Below are 17,242 nucleotides of genomic sequence, written 5' to 3'. Positions count from 1 at the left end.
GTTTTCCTTATCCCATCTTAAGAAACTTTGCATATTTTCCCAGAATCCCCCTAGTGGAGCATCCATGGCTATAAGACTCCACAGGCCTACAGGGCGGCCATAATTGGCAATTTCCATAAGGAGAGCTTTACTTTCCGAGTAGCCTATCAGGCTGCTTTACGCCCCTATGGACTAGACATGGCTGTGATTGGCCAGGTGGACACCTGGTGGACCGGACCCACTCATCTCCACCGTCAGATAGTTGTCTGTACCCATCAAAATCGAAAAGTTTGAGTGACTCTTATACATTTTGAATGGCCATCTAGGAAGAATCTCTAATCGATTCTTTAATCAAGTCATCGACCTCTCATCTACTAGCGATGCCTTCTGGTCTGCAGGAAAACTGACCGATAAACCCTTCAGCTGTGATTTAGTTTATATCAGTTGTCAGGGAGATAAAAAGTTACAGTCCATTAAAATTCAACATTTCTTGGAAAAAGTTTTACTAAAGTTTTATTGTTTTTTCCCCCTACAGATTGCAGGTACTCTGCCGAAAACATATCCTGTGGAATGCGGTCTTGATATCAACTTCAACATGAGTAAGTTTTGTGGTCACAAAGTTTTGTTGTCTCAAATTAGTTATGTATCTGTCATAAATATCTGAAAGGTATGGGTCCCATCTCTGGGGCTTGCACCAATTTTGCTGGCTTCTTCAGTGGAGCTCTAGTTGGATGCTCTTCAAGCTGCTTGCTCGCTCAAGTTGGTTTTTCGGCACTTCCACTTACTTGAACATAGAGCACAAACACTTGAACATAGATCACTCACTGTTTATGGCTTTCATATTGAAAGAAGAGAGATCTACAGTGAAGCTGCAGCTGTTTTGGGTTGTCCACTCTTAGCAAATAATTGATATGGTTTGTGTAAGAAAAAATTATACAATTTTCCAATATATTTTCTGTATCGATTTCTCACCGTTTTCTAGATCTCTGCTTGCTGTCATGCCATAGAAAGCTTCTATGTTTACTTCCAGTGAATAGAAATCTGTCCATGGTCATATGATGTCACACAGCGGTATGGGCCATTAGTATCACACACTCTGATTACTATGTGATTTAACGAGACGTGCACCTGTGTGACATCACATGACCATGGAAAGCTTTCTATCCACAGGAAATAAACAGAAGCTTTCTATAGAATGACAGAAGAATGACCTGCTGTGGTTACCTTAAAAGTTAAAAAAGTTAAAAAGTTAAAAAATTGCATAACAGGGGTTTTCTGTAATTTAACAGGAAACGTCTTTGTTTACTTTGGGGAAGAAACATTCAAGTAATCACACAGCTCTGATTACTTTCTATGATATAACGAGATGTGCACCTGCGTGACATCACATGACCAGGGACCGGTCGTTATCCACAGGAAGTAAGCCATGAAGCTTCCAATAGAATGACAGCAAGCAGAGATCTAGAAATCAGTTAGTAATTGATACAGAAAGTATGTTGAAAAATTATATAACTTTCATTTTTTGCTGAAAGTGGACAACCCCTTTAATGTCTAGTTTTGGCCTGAGCTAGAAAAGGGTTAGTGAAACACTTTTCCAGAACATGTGACAGTAGTAGCTTTATTATTCACTGTATAGAGATAAAGTATTTGTACACCTCTCTGAATTAGAGTGCATCACTGACAAAGGTTGTTAGAGAGTATCGACTAAACCATATAAACTAAAATGTAACTTTTATTTCATAAATTAAGAATAACGAATGTGGAGGGTGTGTAGAACTACACCAAATTCATGTGCGTTAAAAATATTTTTATTCGTACTGGCCCCAGTATATGGCACTAATCTAGGGCAGGCTGGACCAGGGTCAGACAGTATTGCAGGAGTTACAGGCTAATGGATAATAGAGAGTCCTAATATGTGCCAAAGGCAGGCTGATGCATCTATTATCCGGCCAACACCTCATGCATGCGATGGACAGAAATTGTTAAAAATAGGTATCAGATCCCCACCACAGTGCAGAGCGGGGTGTACATCCCGCACCAGGAGGGGAGAGAAATACGATGGAGACTGTCAGCTGAATTGATGTAGGAGATGGGTCAACTGGTCAGCTGGACTGAAGCCGCAGTGGGCTAATATCAGCTGCTAACCTGTTCTGCTCCCTCTGACCTCTACCATCATCCACCATCTATTTATTATTTAATCGATTTATCAGTTTATGGCCTGTGTGCCTCCTCTATGTTCTGCTACGTCCCTCCTCTGGAATAATAGCCCCATTACCACCTGTTTGCTCTAATACTGGGCTTTGTCTACTTTTTTGTATGAGTCATATCGTGCATTGATTATTTATCTATTATTTTTTTTGGTGCATGAGTCTGCTCTTTTTACACACTTTCACCTGGCCGAGGATGCCGTGTGACGGGCAACCGATCTGTTCCCCATGTATCTATCTGGTACCCTGTACCTGCCTCCTTTTGTAAAACAGGATTGGCTTCTCATCATATATCTGGACACCTTGTAGACGTCCAATAGCCTCAGCTGATGCGGAATCTGGGCGGTCCGAGTGACGCGCCAGACCCGCGATCACATGACCGGCGGTGGGTCTCCGCCCCCGGCTGTGCCTAGAGGCCGGAACTCCGTAACGATATGTAGGTGTGCCCAATGTGAGGGCCGGCCTGATACGGCCCTTTACATTGGCTGCTAGCCACCCTGTGAGGTCACAGGTGGGCGGGGTCTCTAGTTTAAATACCCAGCGTTTCCCCGCGCACGCTGCCGTTGATATCAATACGGGGACACGCTGTGCGAATGTGCACCTATCACAATGTGTCACAATCTCTGACTTATAATGACAAATTTATCTGATCCCTGATGAGAATTGTCAGGAAACGCGTAGGATCTGAGTATCTGTAGGAGCACTCGCTGTGGAGTTAGGGTTCTATATAGCCTTTGCACTAGGTTAGCAGCTGATATTAGCCCACTGCGGCTTCAGTCCAGCTGACCAGTTGACCCATCTCCTACATCAATTCAGCTGACAGTCTCCATCGTATTTCTCTCCCCTCCTGGTGCGGGATGTACACCCCGCTCTGCACTGTGGTGGGGATCTGATACCTATTTTTAACAATTTCTGTCCATCGCATGCATGAGGTGTTGGCCGGATAATAGATGCATCAGCCTGCCTTTGGCACATATTAGGACTCTCTATTATCCATTAGCCTGTAACTCCTGCAATACTGTCTGACCCTGGTCCAGCCTGCCCTAGATTAGTGCCATATACTGGGGCCAATACGAATAAAAATATTTTTAACACACATGAATTTGGTGTAGTTCTACACACCCTCCACATTCGTTATTCTTAATTTATGAAATAAAAGTTACATTTTAGTTTATATGGTTTAGTCGATACTCTCTAACAACCTTTGACAGTAGTAGCTTTTCAAGAGTTCAAAAATGTAATATATATATATATATATATGAAATAAATATATTGCCCTCCTAATTTTGACGTAGCGGCCTAATTCATGGTGACTTGGGTCACTATATTAGATAGATTGTAATTAGTTGTTGTGAATGTTATTATCTTTACCATTCTTTATATAAATAATAATAATAATGGCTTTAACCATTGAGAGATACATCTTGGTGTCATTTTGTTCTATTTTTGTCCTTCTTTTTGGCTCATGACATGTATTTTTAGATATTGGTTTACTTTTTAATTTCCTCTGAAGCATTTTGTTGGTATCTGTTGTTTACTTGCTGGTGGAATTCCCGGGTTCTGTCGTGCATATTGTCCATGTGTGGAGCTGTGTTGGATTCCTCTGCACAGCTCTTTCTACAACACCTTTTCTTCCCCGGCTGGTGTTTGTTTTGGTTTCTGTGGAAATGTTAATAATTAGCTCCGGCCTGGCTATAGCCACATGTCGCTGGTTAACTCCCTTGGATGTAGGAGGCTGTGTAGACATTGCAATTGAATCGTCAATGTGTACATACTTGTATATTTCATTTGGCTGTTTTTACAGTAGTTCGTCATATTGATCTCTGAGTGAGGAAAGTTGATGTTGATGAAAGTTGTAACGCTCAAAACCTATTCCTGGTGCCTGCGTATATCAGAAGAAGTGCCAACTCTTCTTAACCTTCACAGCCATTCAGATTGTGGCTGGCCAAAAGGTATTAGAATATTCACAGTCTGTTGTAAGAATAGACAGTCAATATTAGATTGGTGGGGACCCAACTCTCGGCATCACATAGTAATCAGTTGTCTTATAGGAAACCTACCATGAGGAATGTACTATTAGAAGTAGATCTGATGGTAGATACCTACTGCCCACCTCTGCCGTAATCTGTAATTTAATAATCCTAGAACCTAAACTAACGTGTTAAAAACTAGATTTGCGCTGCTGATGTAGCAGAGTTCCTGGCTAAAGTCGCTAACAAAGTTGGTCTCCCCTGCACCATCATTAGGCACCTGTGACCTATATTGGGAGCGCCCCAGGGGTAACCTCTTTAAAAAGTTGCATTTCAGAAATCTGGATTCACATGATGGGTTGATAAAAAGTCAGAAAATCAAATTTGGGGCAAGTGGGCCAATTCTGAGATGTTTTGAAAACAGAAAATGATGTAACTTCATCCTCCCTAAGACTTTTGCAGAGGATGAGGTTCATGTCCATGAACTAAATGTAGCATAGAAGAAAAAAAAACACCACTTCTGATTCTTGTTCCCAAATCAAGGCAAACTATTTTTTTTGTTTAACTCTAAAAATCATAGGAACTAGTAATATCATATGATACTAATAATTTCCTTTAACACAAGTTCAAATTGCCACAATCATGTGTCCCGATTCGCGTTTTCCCGATGTGTTACTCGAATATTCCCGATTTGCGTCGATTTCCCCTGAATTGCCCCGGGATTTTGGCGCACGTGATCGGATTGTGGCGCTTCGGCGCTGGCATGCACGCGACGGAAATGGGGGGGGGGGCGTGGGCGAACGAAAACCCGACGGATTCTGAAAAACCGCCACATTTTTAAAAAAAAAATGTGTAGCGGAGCTTGCACTTACCTTCACTCAGCCCGGCTCGATGTACTCCAGTGCGTTCCGGGAACTTCAGCGCAGCAGTGCCACCTGGTGGACGTCGGAGGAACTGCCTTAATGAATCCCGGCCGGACCCGAATCCACCGCAGAGAACGCGCCGCTGGATCGTGAATGGACCGGGTAAGTAAATCTGCCCCAATATTGTATACTTACCTCTTTGTTCCATTTTGATCCAGTGCTTTACCTCTTACATAGTTCCTATTCTCTGTTGTGCTACCACTAGCACGTGGACCCTGCAGCCAATCGGCAGCCGAGGGGCCACATGCCGTATACAGACCAAATAAATCAGCCCTGATTCAGGAATGTAGGTTTATGGCCTATCTTTCCATATGCCATCAGTGTCCAAATGGTGGGCGCCAACACTTGGCCCCTGCCCCATCAAGTGGTCAGCCTGATGTAGACACCGTGTACCGAGTCCGTAGCAGTTTGCTCCATGGTCTCCTCCTTTCATTACTGGAAAACCCCTATAGTGGCCGTGATTGTTGTCTTGTTCTGAGACGCAAATAAATGACAGAATATTTCACAAGTTGATAACCACTGATATGTTATTATAACCCCTATATATATTTAGAAATTGTGTTACTCATGATTGTGGTTTCATGATGTCATGAATGGATAATGTTCATTTATGTTGGTATATTTTAATGAAGCCACTTGGCGGTATGATTTTCTTTTTTACAATGAAGTTGGATAGGGTGAGGGTCCACACGCCAGCCCACTCCGCCATGGGGAACGGCTCTCTTCACTCCTGTCCACGCCCACTTGGCATGCAGGTGGTTTAAGAGGGGAATTAGTCACAATTCCTAGCCTTAACCCAGGAATTGCAAAAGCTCGGATAAATCTCCCCATGGTCTTAAAATTTGTCTCTGGAAAACGTTACATTAAAGGGGTTTTCCTACCAAGCAAGTAAGGCCCTATCTACATAAAAAAAAGTTGCTGTTCGTACAGTAGTTAGTGTTATTTTTACAAGCCTCAACTGTCCCTTTAATCGGAATCTGATCTGAAGAATTTACCAGGTCACAAGAGTCTCCATCAATCTAGAAATCCTCCGTAGGAGGGGGAGCAGTTGTACATGATCCTTGATGTATGATCATTATTCACAGATTTGTTTGGGTGTTTGGAGACAACTGAAGGGCTCTTGTCTTGGAGAAGATCTGGTTAGTACAATTCTGAAGGAATTTGTGGTTGTTAGTCTTGGAAAAAAATTACAGTGAATCTCTCTGTCCCCTGGGAAACCGTTAATGTTGTAATTAGAGGATTAACTCGCTAAAATATATTCCAGACTGTGGAAAGAAATGATTGGAAAAGCTTAGCTTACTATGGGGATCATCAATGTTTGTTTGTTATATGTATTTGCCTTTTGGGATAATTTCCCGTCTGTGGAGAATAGTAGGGAGCCCACATAGCGTTGGATTAACAGCAGCAGGGGATTGTGGATTAAAGGGGTATTCCCCCAAAGACAAATTTCTTATATGTACTCAGGATAACAATATAACACATTCTGTAATTCACTGTTATTAACAAAAATACATTTCACAGATATAAGTCCAACCTGTCTCTATCAGTCCTGCTGTGGACAATTTCAGTTGCCCCTAGACACGACCCTGTAACTTCTGACTTTAGGGTCGGGCCGCCATCTTGGATTCCTGTGTGACTCCGTGCTGCGGAGTTTCTGTGTCTTTCTGCTTTGAGCCTGTAGCCACGCCCCCCTGCAGTACAGCACGGAGCTCAGAGACACTCATCACTACCTGCCTACACATCATGAAAAGAAAGAAGCTTCAAACTATAAGTAGTTAATTGATCTGGGGGAATTGGGGGCAGGCACATATCTGTGAAAACAGAGATGTAGCTGGGCTGACAGTGTAAAAGCCTCTGTCTGTCATGCCTCTGTGTAATAGGCATCTCATCAGCTCTGAGCTGTCTCAACTGTCCATATGAAAGTGTATATAGACCTTGTACCCTGATAATCTAAGTACATTGTCACCCCTAGATGGATCATAATGGGGCAGAAAAAAACGCAGCCGGCGACTTTTCACGTAGGAAAAGTCGCCGGCAGCAGCGAGAGCGCAGGCGTGGGGACAGTAACGCCCCAGTCCGCTCGGCTGGCCCGTCCCCTCTTCACGCCCCTTCGCGCCCCACTGGCGTGAAGGTGGCGGATCGGGGCAAATAATCGCAAAAGCTAGCAATAAGCTAGCATTTGCTATGATTTCAGGCGTAGCGCAGAGGTCCTGATAAATATGCCCCAGGATGTCCAAAGATGCGCCAGATTAATCTTCCAGCATTTACCACTTTGATATATCTGGACTGCTTCAGAATTGTCAAGTTGAAGCTTGCACTGTGTAAATATGACACAATATTAGTAAATGTGCCCCTTTCTGTTAGAGATGCTGCCAGGAGTTCATGCAACTGATGGGCATAGTGTAAACAGAAAGTTCAGCTTGGCACCAGGCCTGGAACAGTTTATGGTAAGTTTAGTTGTTAGGAAAACTACTCAAGGGTTGGGGGCACTCTGGGCAGGCTTGCTGCAGGGCAGCTGCTTTAGAACAATCTGCAGCTAACCCACAGTGGTTTACAAATCCTATCTGTGTTCTGTAATGGCTATACAATGAATGTCCTCTGGTATATCCTTGAATTCTTTTTTATTATTTTTATTATTTCTGTCCATTTTGCTTTTCTTAATAAATTCCCATTTTAATCCTTATACTGATGATGCAATTGGTGCACCCAAATAGTGTTGAGCGCTGCAATACTTCCTACCCGGACCACTCCTTTCTACAGATAAAGTGGAGAATTGTCTTGTGAGAAGAATATGTCAGGAATAGGTGCTGAGAACACTTCATTGGTGAATCAGCTGCCTCATTAGCATACAGATTAAAAGGGGAATATCTTGGAAATGGCAAAATAGACAGAAATAATAAAGGTGTTAGAAATCACAGTGCATTTCTGTACAAAAAGAATGGCAGCAGATTATAATGCTTTTTGGAGCTGGTAGACTTCCTGTAAAAACATTAGGGGGGAGTCAGTAATTTTTTGTATTATCCTATATAGAAAACTATGTGTGTTTGGGCCACTTTTAAAGGAAATCTACCACCAGGATGAAGGATTGTAAACCAAGCACTGGTGTGTGCCCCCTCTGGCAAAATCCACTTTTCTTTTATCTTCTTATCCCCTAGTTTAAAAAAAAGAATATTAAAATTATGCAAATGTGCCTAAGAGGCTCCAGGCTCCATTACAACATATAATTTGTAATTGTAATAATTTTAAAATTATTTTTTTAAACTAGGGAATAAGAAGCTAATCCTGCCAGAGGGTTAACAATCCTTCACCCTGGTGGTAGGTGTCCTTTAACCCTTCATGTGGCTACAACTATAAATTGTATGCTTGTTTAGAAAAAATGGTTGCCTCCGCCTTAAACAAAGGTAAGCCTTTAAAGTCAATTGTGGTCTATGACTCTCTGGTCCCTATAACTTGGTAATTGAGCAGCCATTAGCAAACTTAAGCTTAACACGCAGCGCCTGTTGTCTTGCTGGATCTTTGGGAGTTGCCACATTTAATACTAAAGTCTATCTGAGCATCATTGCTTGTCCTACTTGTTATATTTGTTATTTATTGTTATATTAAGTTTATACTGTTTTACATTTGTCAAATATTCTTTTAATTCATGGCCATTGGCCTTTGGGCCAAGGGTGATTATCTTATATGCCGTAGTAATCCATGTACAATCGATGTTCACTGATACCATAACAACTATCAACATTAGTAGAGTTGTATCTCATGCACAAAGTAGTATATGCAAACATGTGTGTTTCTTAGATTTCATATGACAAAATTATCCAATAAAAACAAGTGAGACAAAAAAACCTGTATCTACTTTTCTCATATTAGGTTCATGCAGAGAGCTGCTGTTTTCTTGAGAGTAAGACCATGAGTTTGACGGATGAATACACGGTTAAATCCCTGGCTGTTCCTGGAAGTGTTCTGCCTTGTTTTCCTCCACTGTACCAGAAATCACGTAGACAAATCCCAAGTTCATTAATACAGCAGACATAAATTTAAAGGGCTTGCGTAATGATGAGATATGAGTGTTTGCTATTTGTTAAGACGCAGAGTGCAGCCAAATCTTCATACACTGCCTCTAACCATGATAAGACCCTAAGACGCTTTGAGTACAATCAGATGGTTCTAATTAGGTGAGGCAGGGGTGGACATAGATAGCAGAAGACCCCTGTGTAAGTGTGTGGACCTCCTCCCTTCAGAACTGGCAAAACTAGAAGAATAGATTCCTATATGTCATTAAAAAAATGCAGCCACGCATATTTGTGTCACCAATTTCTATTACACAAGCCATACACAGGACATAAGACGTCCATGCTCGACTTATAAAGTGGACAGTTCGGAACACACCTAAAGACACTGGGTTAAAGGACATCTACAAACAGGATGAAGGATTGTAAACCAAGCACACTGACAAGATCTGTCTTCTTTTAGCTTCTTATTCCCTTTTTTTTTTTTACAAAAACAGGCTTTTAAAATTATGCACATAAGCCTGGGGGGCTCCAGGCTCCATATGTGTTAATGGAACCTGGAGCCCATCCGGTTCATTTGCATAATTTTTTAAGCCTTTTATTCTAAAAACCAGGGACATAGGAAGCTTAAAAAAGAGTGAATCCATCCAATATTTCCTGGATGTGTGCCTTTTACTCAGTCTCTTCCTACATTCTTCCTCTGCTTCACACTATCACCCCTTCTCTATGACAGGAAGTGGGGAGGGAGCTGGACAAGTGTAGAGGAGAGGAGACTGAGCCACAGGAACACAGACTACTCTAGCTGCCAACGCCCATTCCCCCAGGACTCATCGCAAGCTGCTGGCAGGGATCCAAGTAATGTGAGATAATGTTTTATAAAGTACTAAAATGATTCAGAATGCTGACATTTTTAAAATCAGTATAGCATAGGCTTTTGGAAAATGACATTCCTGGTGACAGGTTTGCTTTAAAGATGTTACAGTATTAAAGCAATGTGGTTTATTTGACAGGAATTTAGGCTTGCAGGTATTATGGCCTTATGACTTAAAGGGATCTTATGTCAGACAGCTTCTTCAATCACGATGGGTCCACTAACAGCTGAATAAGCCGGGAGAAAGATTCAGACATCTATCTGGACACAGTGTGGAAAATGTAGTCCAGCTTGACGGTCATTGTACGTGTCAGAGCTTGGCATTATCTTCAGATTCGGGTCCTGTGGTACAGTATTTTTCGGACTATAAGGCGCACCAGAGTATAAGGCGCACCATCAATAAATGCCTGCTAAAACGTTTAGGTTCATATATAAGGCGAACCAGACTACAGGCAGTCCCCGGGTTACGTACAAGATAGGGTCTGTAGGTTTGTTCTTAAGTTGAGTTTGTATGTAAGTTGGAACTATATACTTTATCATTGTAACCCCAGTCAAACTTTTTTTGGTCTCTGTGACAATTGGATTTTAAAAATGTTGGGTTGTCATAAGAACCAGGATAAACAATAAATCTTAATTACAGACACCTGTAATAACTGTTATAGCTGATCATTGTAGCCTAGGACTAAAGTACAATAAATTACCAATATCCAGAGGTCCATTTGTAACTAGGGGTCGTATGTAAGTCGGGTGTTCTTAAGTAGGGGACCGCCTGTATAAGGCGCACCTGATTATAAGGATGAATGACCAGCAGGTGGCAGACCTGTGCACAGTTCAAGGCAGCTGTTGTCTGTAAGTACGGTTCATATATAAGGCGCACTGGACTATAAGGCGCACCTGATTATAAGGATGAATGACCAGCAGGTGGCAGACCTGTGCACAGCTCAAGTCAGCTGTTATCTGTCAGTACAGTGCATACATAAGGCGCACCGCACTATAAGGCGCACCTTTGATTTCTGAGAAAATCAAAGGATTTTTAGTGCGCCTTATAGTCCGAAAAATATGGTACCTATTTTCGTCTAGTCATGAACACCTTGGTTTTGTGCCGTTGAGGTTGTCACACTATTCCATTGTATGGAGCAAAGTATCTTGTCCCAACATATTTCTTGTGTGTTTCAGATGAAGAGGAAGCCCTCAATCTTATTATGAAGGACCTGGCAGCTCTGGGGAGATGCGGAGGATTGCTTGACAGTAATCGCAACAAAAACAACAAGCAGGTAATATGGTTGTTGAGCATTAGTTGATAATAGTCACATTAAAGGATGGTGTTGTTTGTATGTTGGGAGTATTGGAGAGGCCAAAAGGGTTTTCCATTCCTCTATGTTTTTAATGGAGAAAGCTGTTGGCTAACATATGTAGCCCACTAACCAATCTCCTAAGAACAAAATGGCTGTCCGGTGGAAGGATTTGGAGGATTCCTAGTAATCTAAGTGTATGGTGCCCTTTAAAGATCAATGGGAAAATCTGAATGAAGCAGGATTTGTGCATTAGAGTTTGTTTCTTTAAAATATAAAATCAGTTAGTAAGTTTTATTAAAGGGGTTGTCTAATATTTAATATTGATGAGCTATCTGATTGATCATGTGACCTTTACACCAATCAACTGTTACGGTTAGGGATAATGAAGTGGCCTGGTGTTGTAACTGCAAGCATTGCTCCCTTTGAATGCCATCATCCATTGCCATACCCTGTATTATACCGGTTTTAAACAACTGACAGGTGGGGGGGATATGAGATCAGATCAATGGTCAATCCTAGAGATGGCCAACCTTTTCGAATTGGCATGTCAAAGTTTGTAAAAAAAAAAAAACAGCAAAACTCAGTGTGTCGTGTCTAGAAAACCTTGAGTCTTGAGGTGAGGTGTTCAGAATTTCCAAACAGTAACTGTGTTGGGGTACATTGGCAGGGTTAACTGTGATGGAGTGCCCCAGTATTACTGAGCGGTAACTGTGGTAGGAACACAGGCATCAGGGTGAGTTTTTGGTATCTGTTTTATCCTGGGGTATAAGGAGCTCACTCTCCTGAGATGACTCTTCTATCCCCCTTGTAGTCACTGGAACGGACCTTGGTCCATCCTTCTGCCGCTAACACTGCAACTGTGGGACATAGCTCTAGTGGTCCCCTCTGCAGCTGTCTGGATGTAAGTCCACAATGCAGTTAGATGGGAGTTTTGGCTTCACTGCCTAACTAACTGCCTTCAACAACAACGGTAATAGGATATAGGAGATCATTGTTAACATAAGCTCTCCTTATCAGGAGAGTTGCTCTGCCTCTGGATACTGACACTGTCAGGTAGTGAAATCAGAGCAGCATGCAGACAGAGTCAGCATTTGAAAGCAGTGCAGCTCTCTTGCTAAGACCAGCACAATCAGTGTCTCTCTTATCTCCATTAGTGAAGGGCACTGCACAACGCTCTCAGCAGGGCAGATTCCAGCCTCTGGATGATGTCAGCTTGCAGCATGTCCACAAAAACATCTCGGCATGTGATCTCTAACAAGATTAATCATCACTGGCCTATCCTAAGGATAAGTTGTCAATATAGAAAATGGACAACCACATAAAATGTTAAATATTATGATTATTATTTGTTTTTTGCTCACTATTAATTCCATAGTGTTGACAAATAAGGCAATACAACCTACTCAGTAATATTTGATGGTTGCAGTCTGTCTTATATAATTATGAATGAAACCCAGAAAGTGACATTTGTGAAATGCAGAATAGACACTTTACCCTTCTAAAGTTTAATTTCAGGTCATTGAGTTGAAGTATGAGGAAGTTCTCAGTGAAAAATGAAAAAGGTGATGGAATGTCCACCTTAATCTTAAAATATTCTCTAAAGGAAAAATCATTAACTATTTAGTAGCCAATAATTTACCAGCAAATTGTCAAAAACAAAAAAGGAAAACAAAAGACGTTGGGCCACATTTATTAAAGCCCCTGCACCCGTTTTTTGTTGGATTTTGCATGTTCTTTTTAGTGCTAACAGCTTGCCTATGTATTTATAAAGTGTCCGCAGCACAATTGTGTCGTGGTTGCACTATACCCGATGCACTGAAAGTGGCGTTCCGATGTGCAGTCGGACATCATGCTGTCTCCAACAGAATTGTGTTGCTCTCCCCATGTTAAAAGGTGCACCAAAAAAAGTTGGTGCACTCTGTTGGAGCAGTGCTGGGAGCGCCAGATTCATGAAGAACATGCGCCACCGTTCATGAATCTGGTGCCCCCTGCACTATACACAGGACACTGCACATAGCGCATAAATGTGCCCCAGTATGCTTGTTGTCGCCAAAAAAAATTCACTTCCACCCAAAACATTATTTCCTCATAAACAAACTGCTGGATAGTCTCTGAATTGACTCTCTAGTTCAATAACACTAGTTGTTAACTTTCCTACTGGGTAGAAAACACCGGAAAGATGTCATTTTGTCTGGGGACAAGGAGAAGAGGAAAAGCTTTCTTGTTTTGATTAAGTGAAAAGCCTCGGTGAACTCTAACCCAAAACAAAAACACTGTGTCTGCCGGCGATGTGGAGGAATTCAGGAGGTTGAGAGGAAAGGGAAAGCTCCAAAACAATCAAAAATAACAAAATATCATTTTTATTGACTTTATTTTTGGATTTTACCGCTAACAACATCATGTTTTTCCTGAGAGCTGAGGCCAATATCTGAATTTGGATAAGAGACATTAAACAAGATGAGGGTGTTTTTTTTATTGTTATGAGCATTTACTTGAAATATGCTGACACTATGTTTACTCAGTAGCCATTGAGCAAGCCTCCACATGCTATGGAATGAATCATAATTCATGATAAACTTATGTATTTAATATTTATACTGATTGCGAGATTAGGGTTCTTATGTACCCCATTTCTTAGTAGCTCTGATAATGGTGAAAATAGTCAAACGTTGTTCCATCAACAGTCCCATTAATGGAGTGGTGGCATATGTGTTTTATTGGCTCCACAACATCCATATTTTTGTAAAAGGTTGACCTCTATTATATTTATTAGTCCCTTTTATATTATATGCTTGTCCCTTTTCATCGGACAACACTGAAGATATGACCCTTGTATGTAAAGTAAGCAGTCTACAGCTTGTATGACTATGTACATTTGGTGTCTCCTCAAAATAACTCAACATATAATCGTTAATGTATAAACGGTAGGCAACAAAAGTGAGTACACCCCTAAGTGAAAATGGTCAAATTATTCTCAAAGATTCAACATTTGGTTGGCCACCATTATTTTGCAGCACTCTTGAGTATGGAGTTCACTAGAGCTTCAAAGGTTTCTCTGAAATCCTCTTCCTCTCCTCCATGACGACATCACAAAGATGGTGAATGTTAAAGAATTTGCCATCCTCAACTTCAATTGTTCAAGCAAAAAACAGCTCACCCACACCTTATCGCTACCTTTTCGATGGACGGTGCCCGGAGGGAGGCACAAACTATGCACAGAAAAATCCAGCACATCATTTTCCAAACATTTCAGGTTTTATTAATGGTTCAGATCAAACATTGGTTAAAATATAATCGTTCAACACGTTTCGGCGTTACTAGCCTTAGTCTAGGGCTAACGCCGAAACATGTTGTTCGTTTGTATATTACTATCCAATGTTTGATCCGAACCACTAATAAAGCCTGAAATGTTTGGAGAAAAACGATGTGCTGGATTTTTCTGTATATAGTTTTTGCCATCCTCCACCTTCCGTTTGAGGTTGCCCTACAGATGCTCAGTAGGGTTTAGTTTGGATATATGCAAGTATGGTCTTCTACAGTAGAATAGCAGGAGTCTCATAGAAAATATCAAGGACAGAAGGGCCTACTGATTTATATTGCCAATTCCATGTCCTTGACCACTTGGAGATTCATGATCCCCTTGTCTGTGAACAGTTATAGTGAGAGCTTCCTACTGTGTTTTTGCCACTGATATGGACTCCATCAAAGAGACCCACTGTGGCCGGATGGTACATCTTGTCCATGCTAGTATATTGTATAGTGCAAAGTATACATATGTCTTCTGCTTCTTCTATGGTATCCAGTCATATACCTATTAACTATATAAGACCCTGCTGAATAACTTTCTATAATTTCTTAAAGATGTAAGCCATAAAAGCCATAAAAAAATCAAGATGTGCTAGAGACTGAAGAATATAATTGGAAGCAGGGTCTGGGGATAGGCTCGCGTGTCGCTTGTTTTCACGTGTTGTCTGTCAGTTACCTGGCAACTGCAGCAGAACTCGTGTTCTGGAGCCAGTTAGTTAGAAGACCTCTGTCCCTGTCTCACGTTTCAGGGGAAGCCTTTTATTATGGAATATCGAAAGTGAATCCAGATGTGGAGAGAACAAAAAAATATGGGCTTCAGGTTTCTTCAGATGCAAACACCTGTCCTCTTCCAGCAAGATATGTGGAAATTCTATGATTTGTAAACTGGGCTAGAGTGAAGAAACGCTTAGTCAGCTCTTCATAAAGTAGAACCTCTCCATCGGAATTTTTTTAGCAACCGTACAAAGAGGAGAATAAGTGTTCTAATAATGGGTGAATTTTAGATTGCAGAGGAAGACAAAGCAACTCCATAAATATCAATTACTAGTATACATACAACAATTAATTATATTACTAGAATTACACTATGAATTGACCTATGTTTACAGGTAGTAATGGAAGAAAATTGCTAAAACATGACAGATGGCAGTTAGGGTTATAATTAACGCCTTAACGACACATGACGGAATAATACAGCATCATACTCAGGAGTCTATTTCAAACATACTGGGGATCATTTACTAAGGACCCGATTCGCGTTTTCCCGACGTGTTACCCGAATATTTACGATTTGCGCCGATTTCCCATGAATTGCCCCGGGATTTTGGTGCATGCGATCGGATTGTGGCGCATCGGCGCTGGCATGCAAGCGACGGAAATCGGGGGCGTGGCCGAACGGAAACCTGACGGATTCTGAAAAACCGCCGCATTTAAAACAAAAAATGTGTTGTGGAGCTTGCACTTACCTTCACTAGGAATAGGCCGGTGAACTTGAGCGCGTTCCGATGCTCTTCAGCGCAGCAGCGCCACCTGGTGGACGTCGGAGGAACTGCCTTAATGAATCCCGTCCGGACCCGAATCCACCGCAGAGAACGCGCAGCTGGATGGCGAATGTAAATCTGCCCCTCTAGGTGTATTCTGCATTATGCTGCCAGCTTGGATCTCCATCATAGTGTGCATGAGACAAACTGTTTCAGATCTATAGAAAATTTACAATATATGCAGTATATGGGAGGAGCGATCAGACCCTCTAGGGTGAAAGTAAAAGAAATTGATCACCCCTTTAAAACTGATAGAAAAATGAATAAACATAAACATATAAGGTATCCCCTTGTCCCAAAATGTATGATCTATCAAAATATAAAAACTATTATTCCCAGTGGTGAGCATCCAAATGTCCGAATCACTTATACTAAGGTTCCGCTCGCACTTATGTCGGACTTTCTGTTGTTTTTGGGTTTTGCACGGCTTGGACAGGGGTCTGTGCTGGGATTGTGTCGCACGCGATTGTTTTTTGGCGCAGCTGCGCCGGCTTCAATGCAACACAATTTAGGGGGCGTGCCGTCGGACGATCCGACTGATTCAGACTGAGTGCAGGATTTAACTTTCAAATTGTGTCGTAAGCCCAAGCACTTACATGCACCAGGAAGAAGAAGGTGAACTCCGGAGTGTGAAAGCGACACATGCAGGATATCGGACGCACGATCTTAATGAATCGCGGCACAGTGCATCGTCGGACAATGCACTTTCGGTGAACTCCAGCGGACCGGTAAGTAAATGTGCCCCATAAAATGAATGAAAACGTCAGCTCATCCTGCAAAAAGATTATATCATACACAGGTCCATGAAGTTACGTCAGCATATGGCGCAAAGGCAAACGTTTTTTTGTATAAAAGGTTTTAATATTTATTAAATTCTAACCTGTAAACAAATGGAAGAACAATATTTTCAGCTTTAGATAGTGATAAATTTGATCCAAATTTCTACCAGAAGAAAGCAGAAAATCTGTCTGTCCTGAGATGTAATTCCCATTATTGAAGTGACATTACAACAATTTTTGTGACTTGATAAAAAAAATTCTAAATTGGTAAATATTTTGTACAGAGAACTAGGCAGGCTACCCCTCCCCTTTCAAAGAGAGTGAGACTTGTAATACTACAGTACAGAGGGCCAACAATTTTCTG

At 41.5% G+C, this 17,242-nt stretch overlaps 1 protein-coding gene across 2 annotated transcripts in view; it reads left to right on the top strand.

Moving 5' to 3' along the window:
- LOC140133545 (mitogen-activated protein kinase kinase kinase 2-like) overlaps positions 1-17,242 on the top strand; it is a 95,387-nt gene that overhangs the window by 35,807 nt on the left and 42,338 nt on the right. For both annotated transcript variants that reach the window (XM_072153850.1, XM_072153849.1), the window contains exons 2-3: positions 515-578; positions 11,134-11,231. In XM_072153850.1, the coding sequence (XP_072009951.1) occupies positions 515-578; positions 11,134-11,231 (162 nt within the window). The remainder of the gene's footprint in view (positions 1-514; positions 579-11,133; positions 11,232-17,242) is intronic.

Source organism: Engystomops pustulosus, chromosome 5, assembly GCF_040894005.1.
Source record: "Engystomops pustulosus chromosome 5, aEngPut4.maternal, whole genome shotgun sequence".
In the NCBI taxonomy this organism is placed as follows: domain Eukaryota; kingdom Metazoa; phylum Chordata; class Amphibia; order Anura; family Leptodactylidae; genus Engystomops; species Engystomops pustulosus.
The sequence above is the reverse complement of the archived record's forward strand: the minus strand, read 5'-3'. Positions and strand labels throughout refer to the sequence as shown.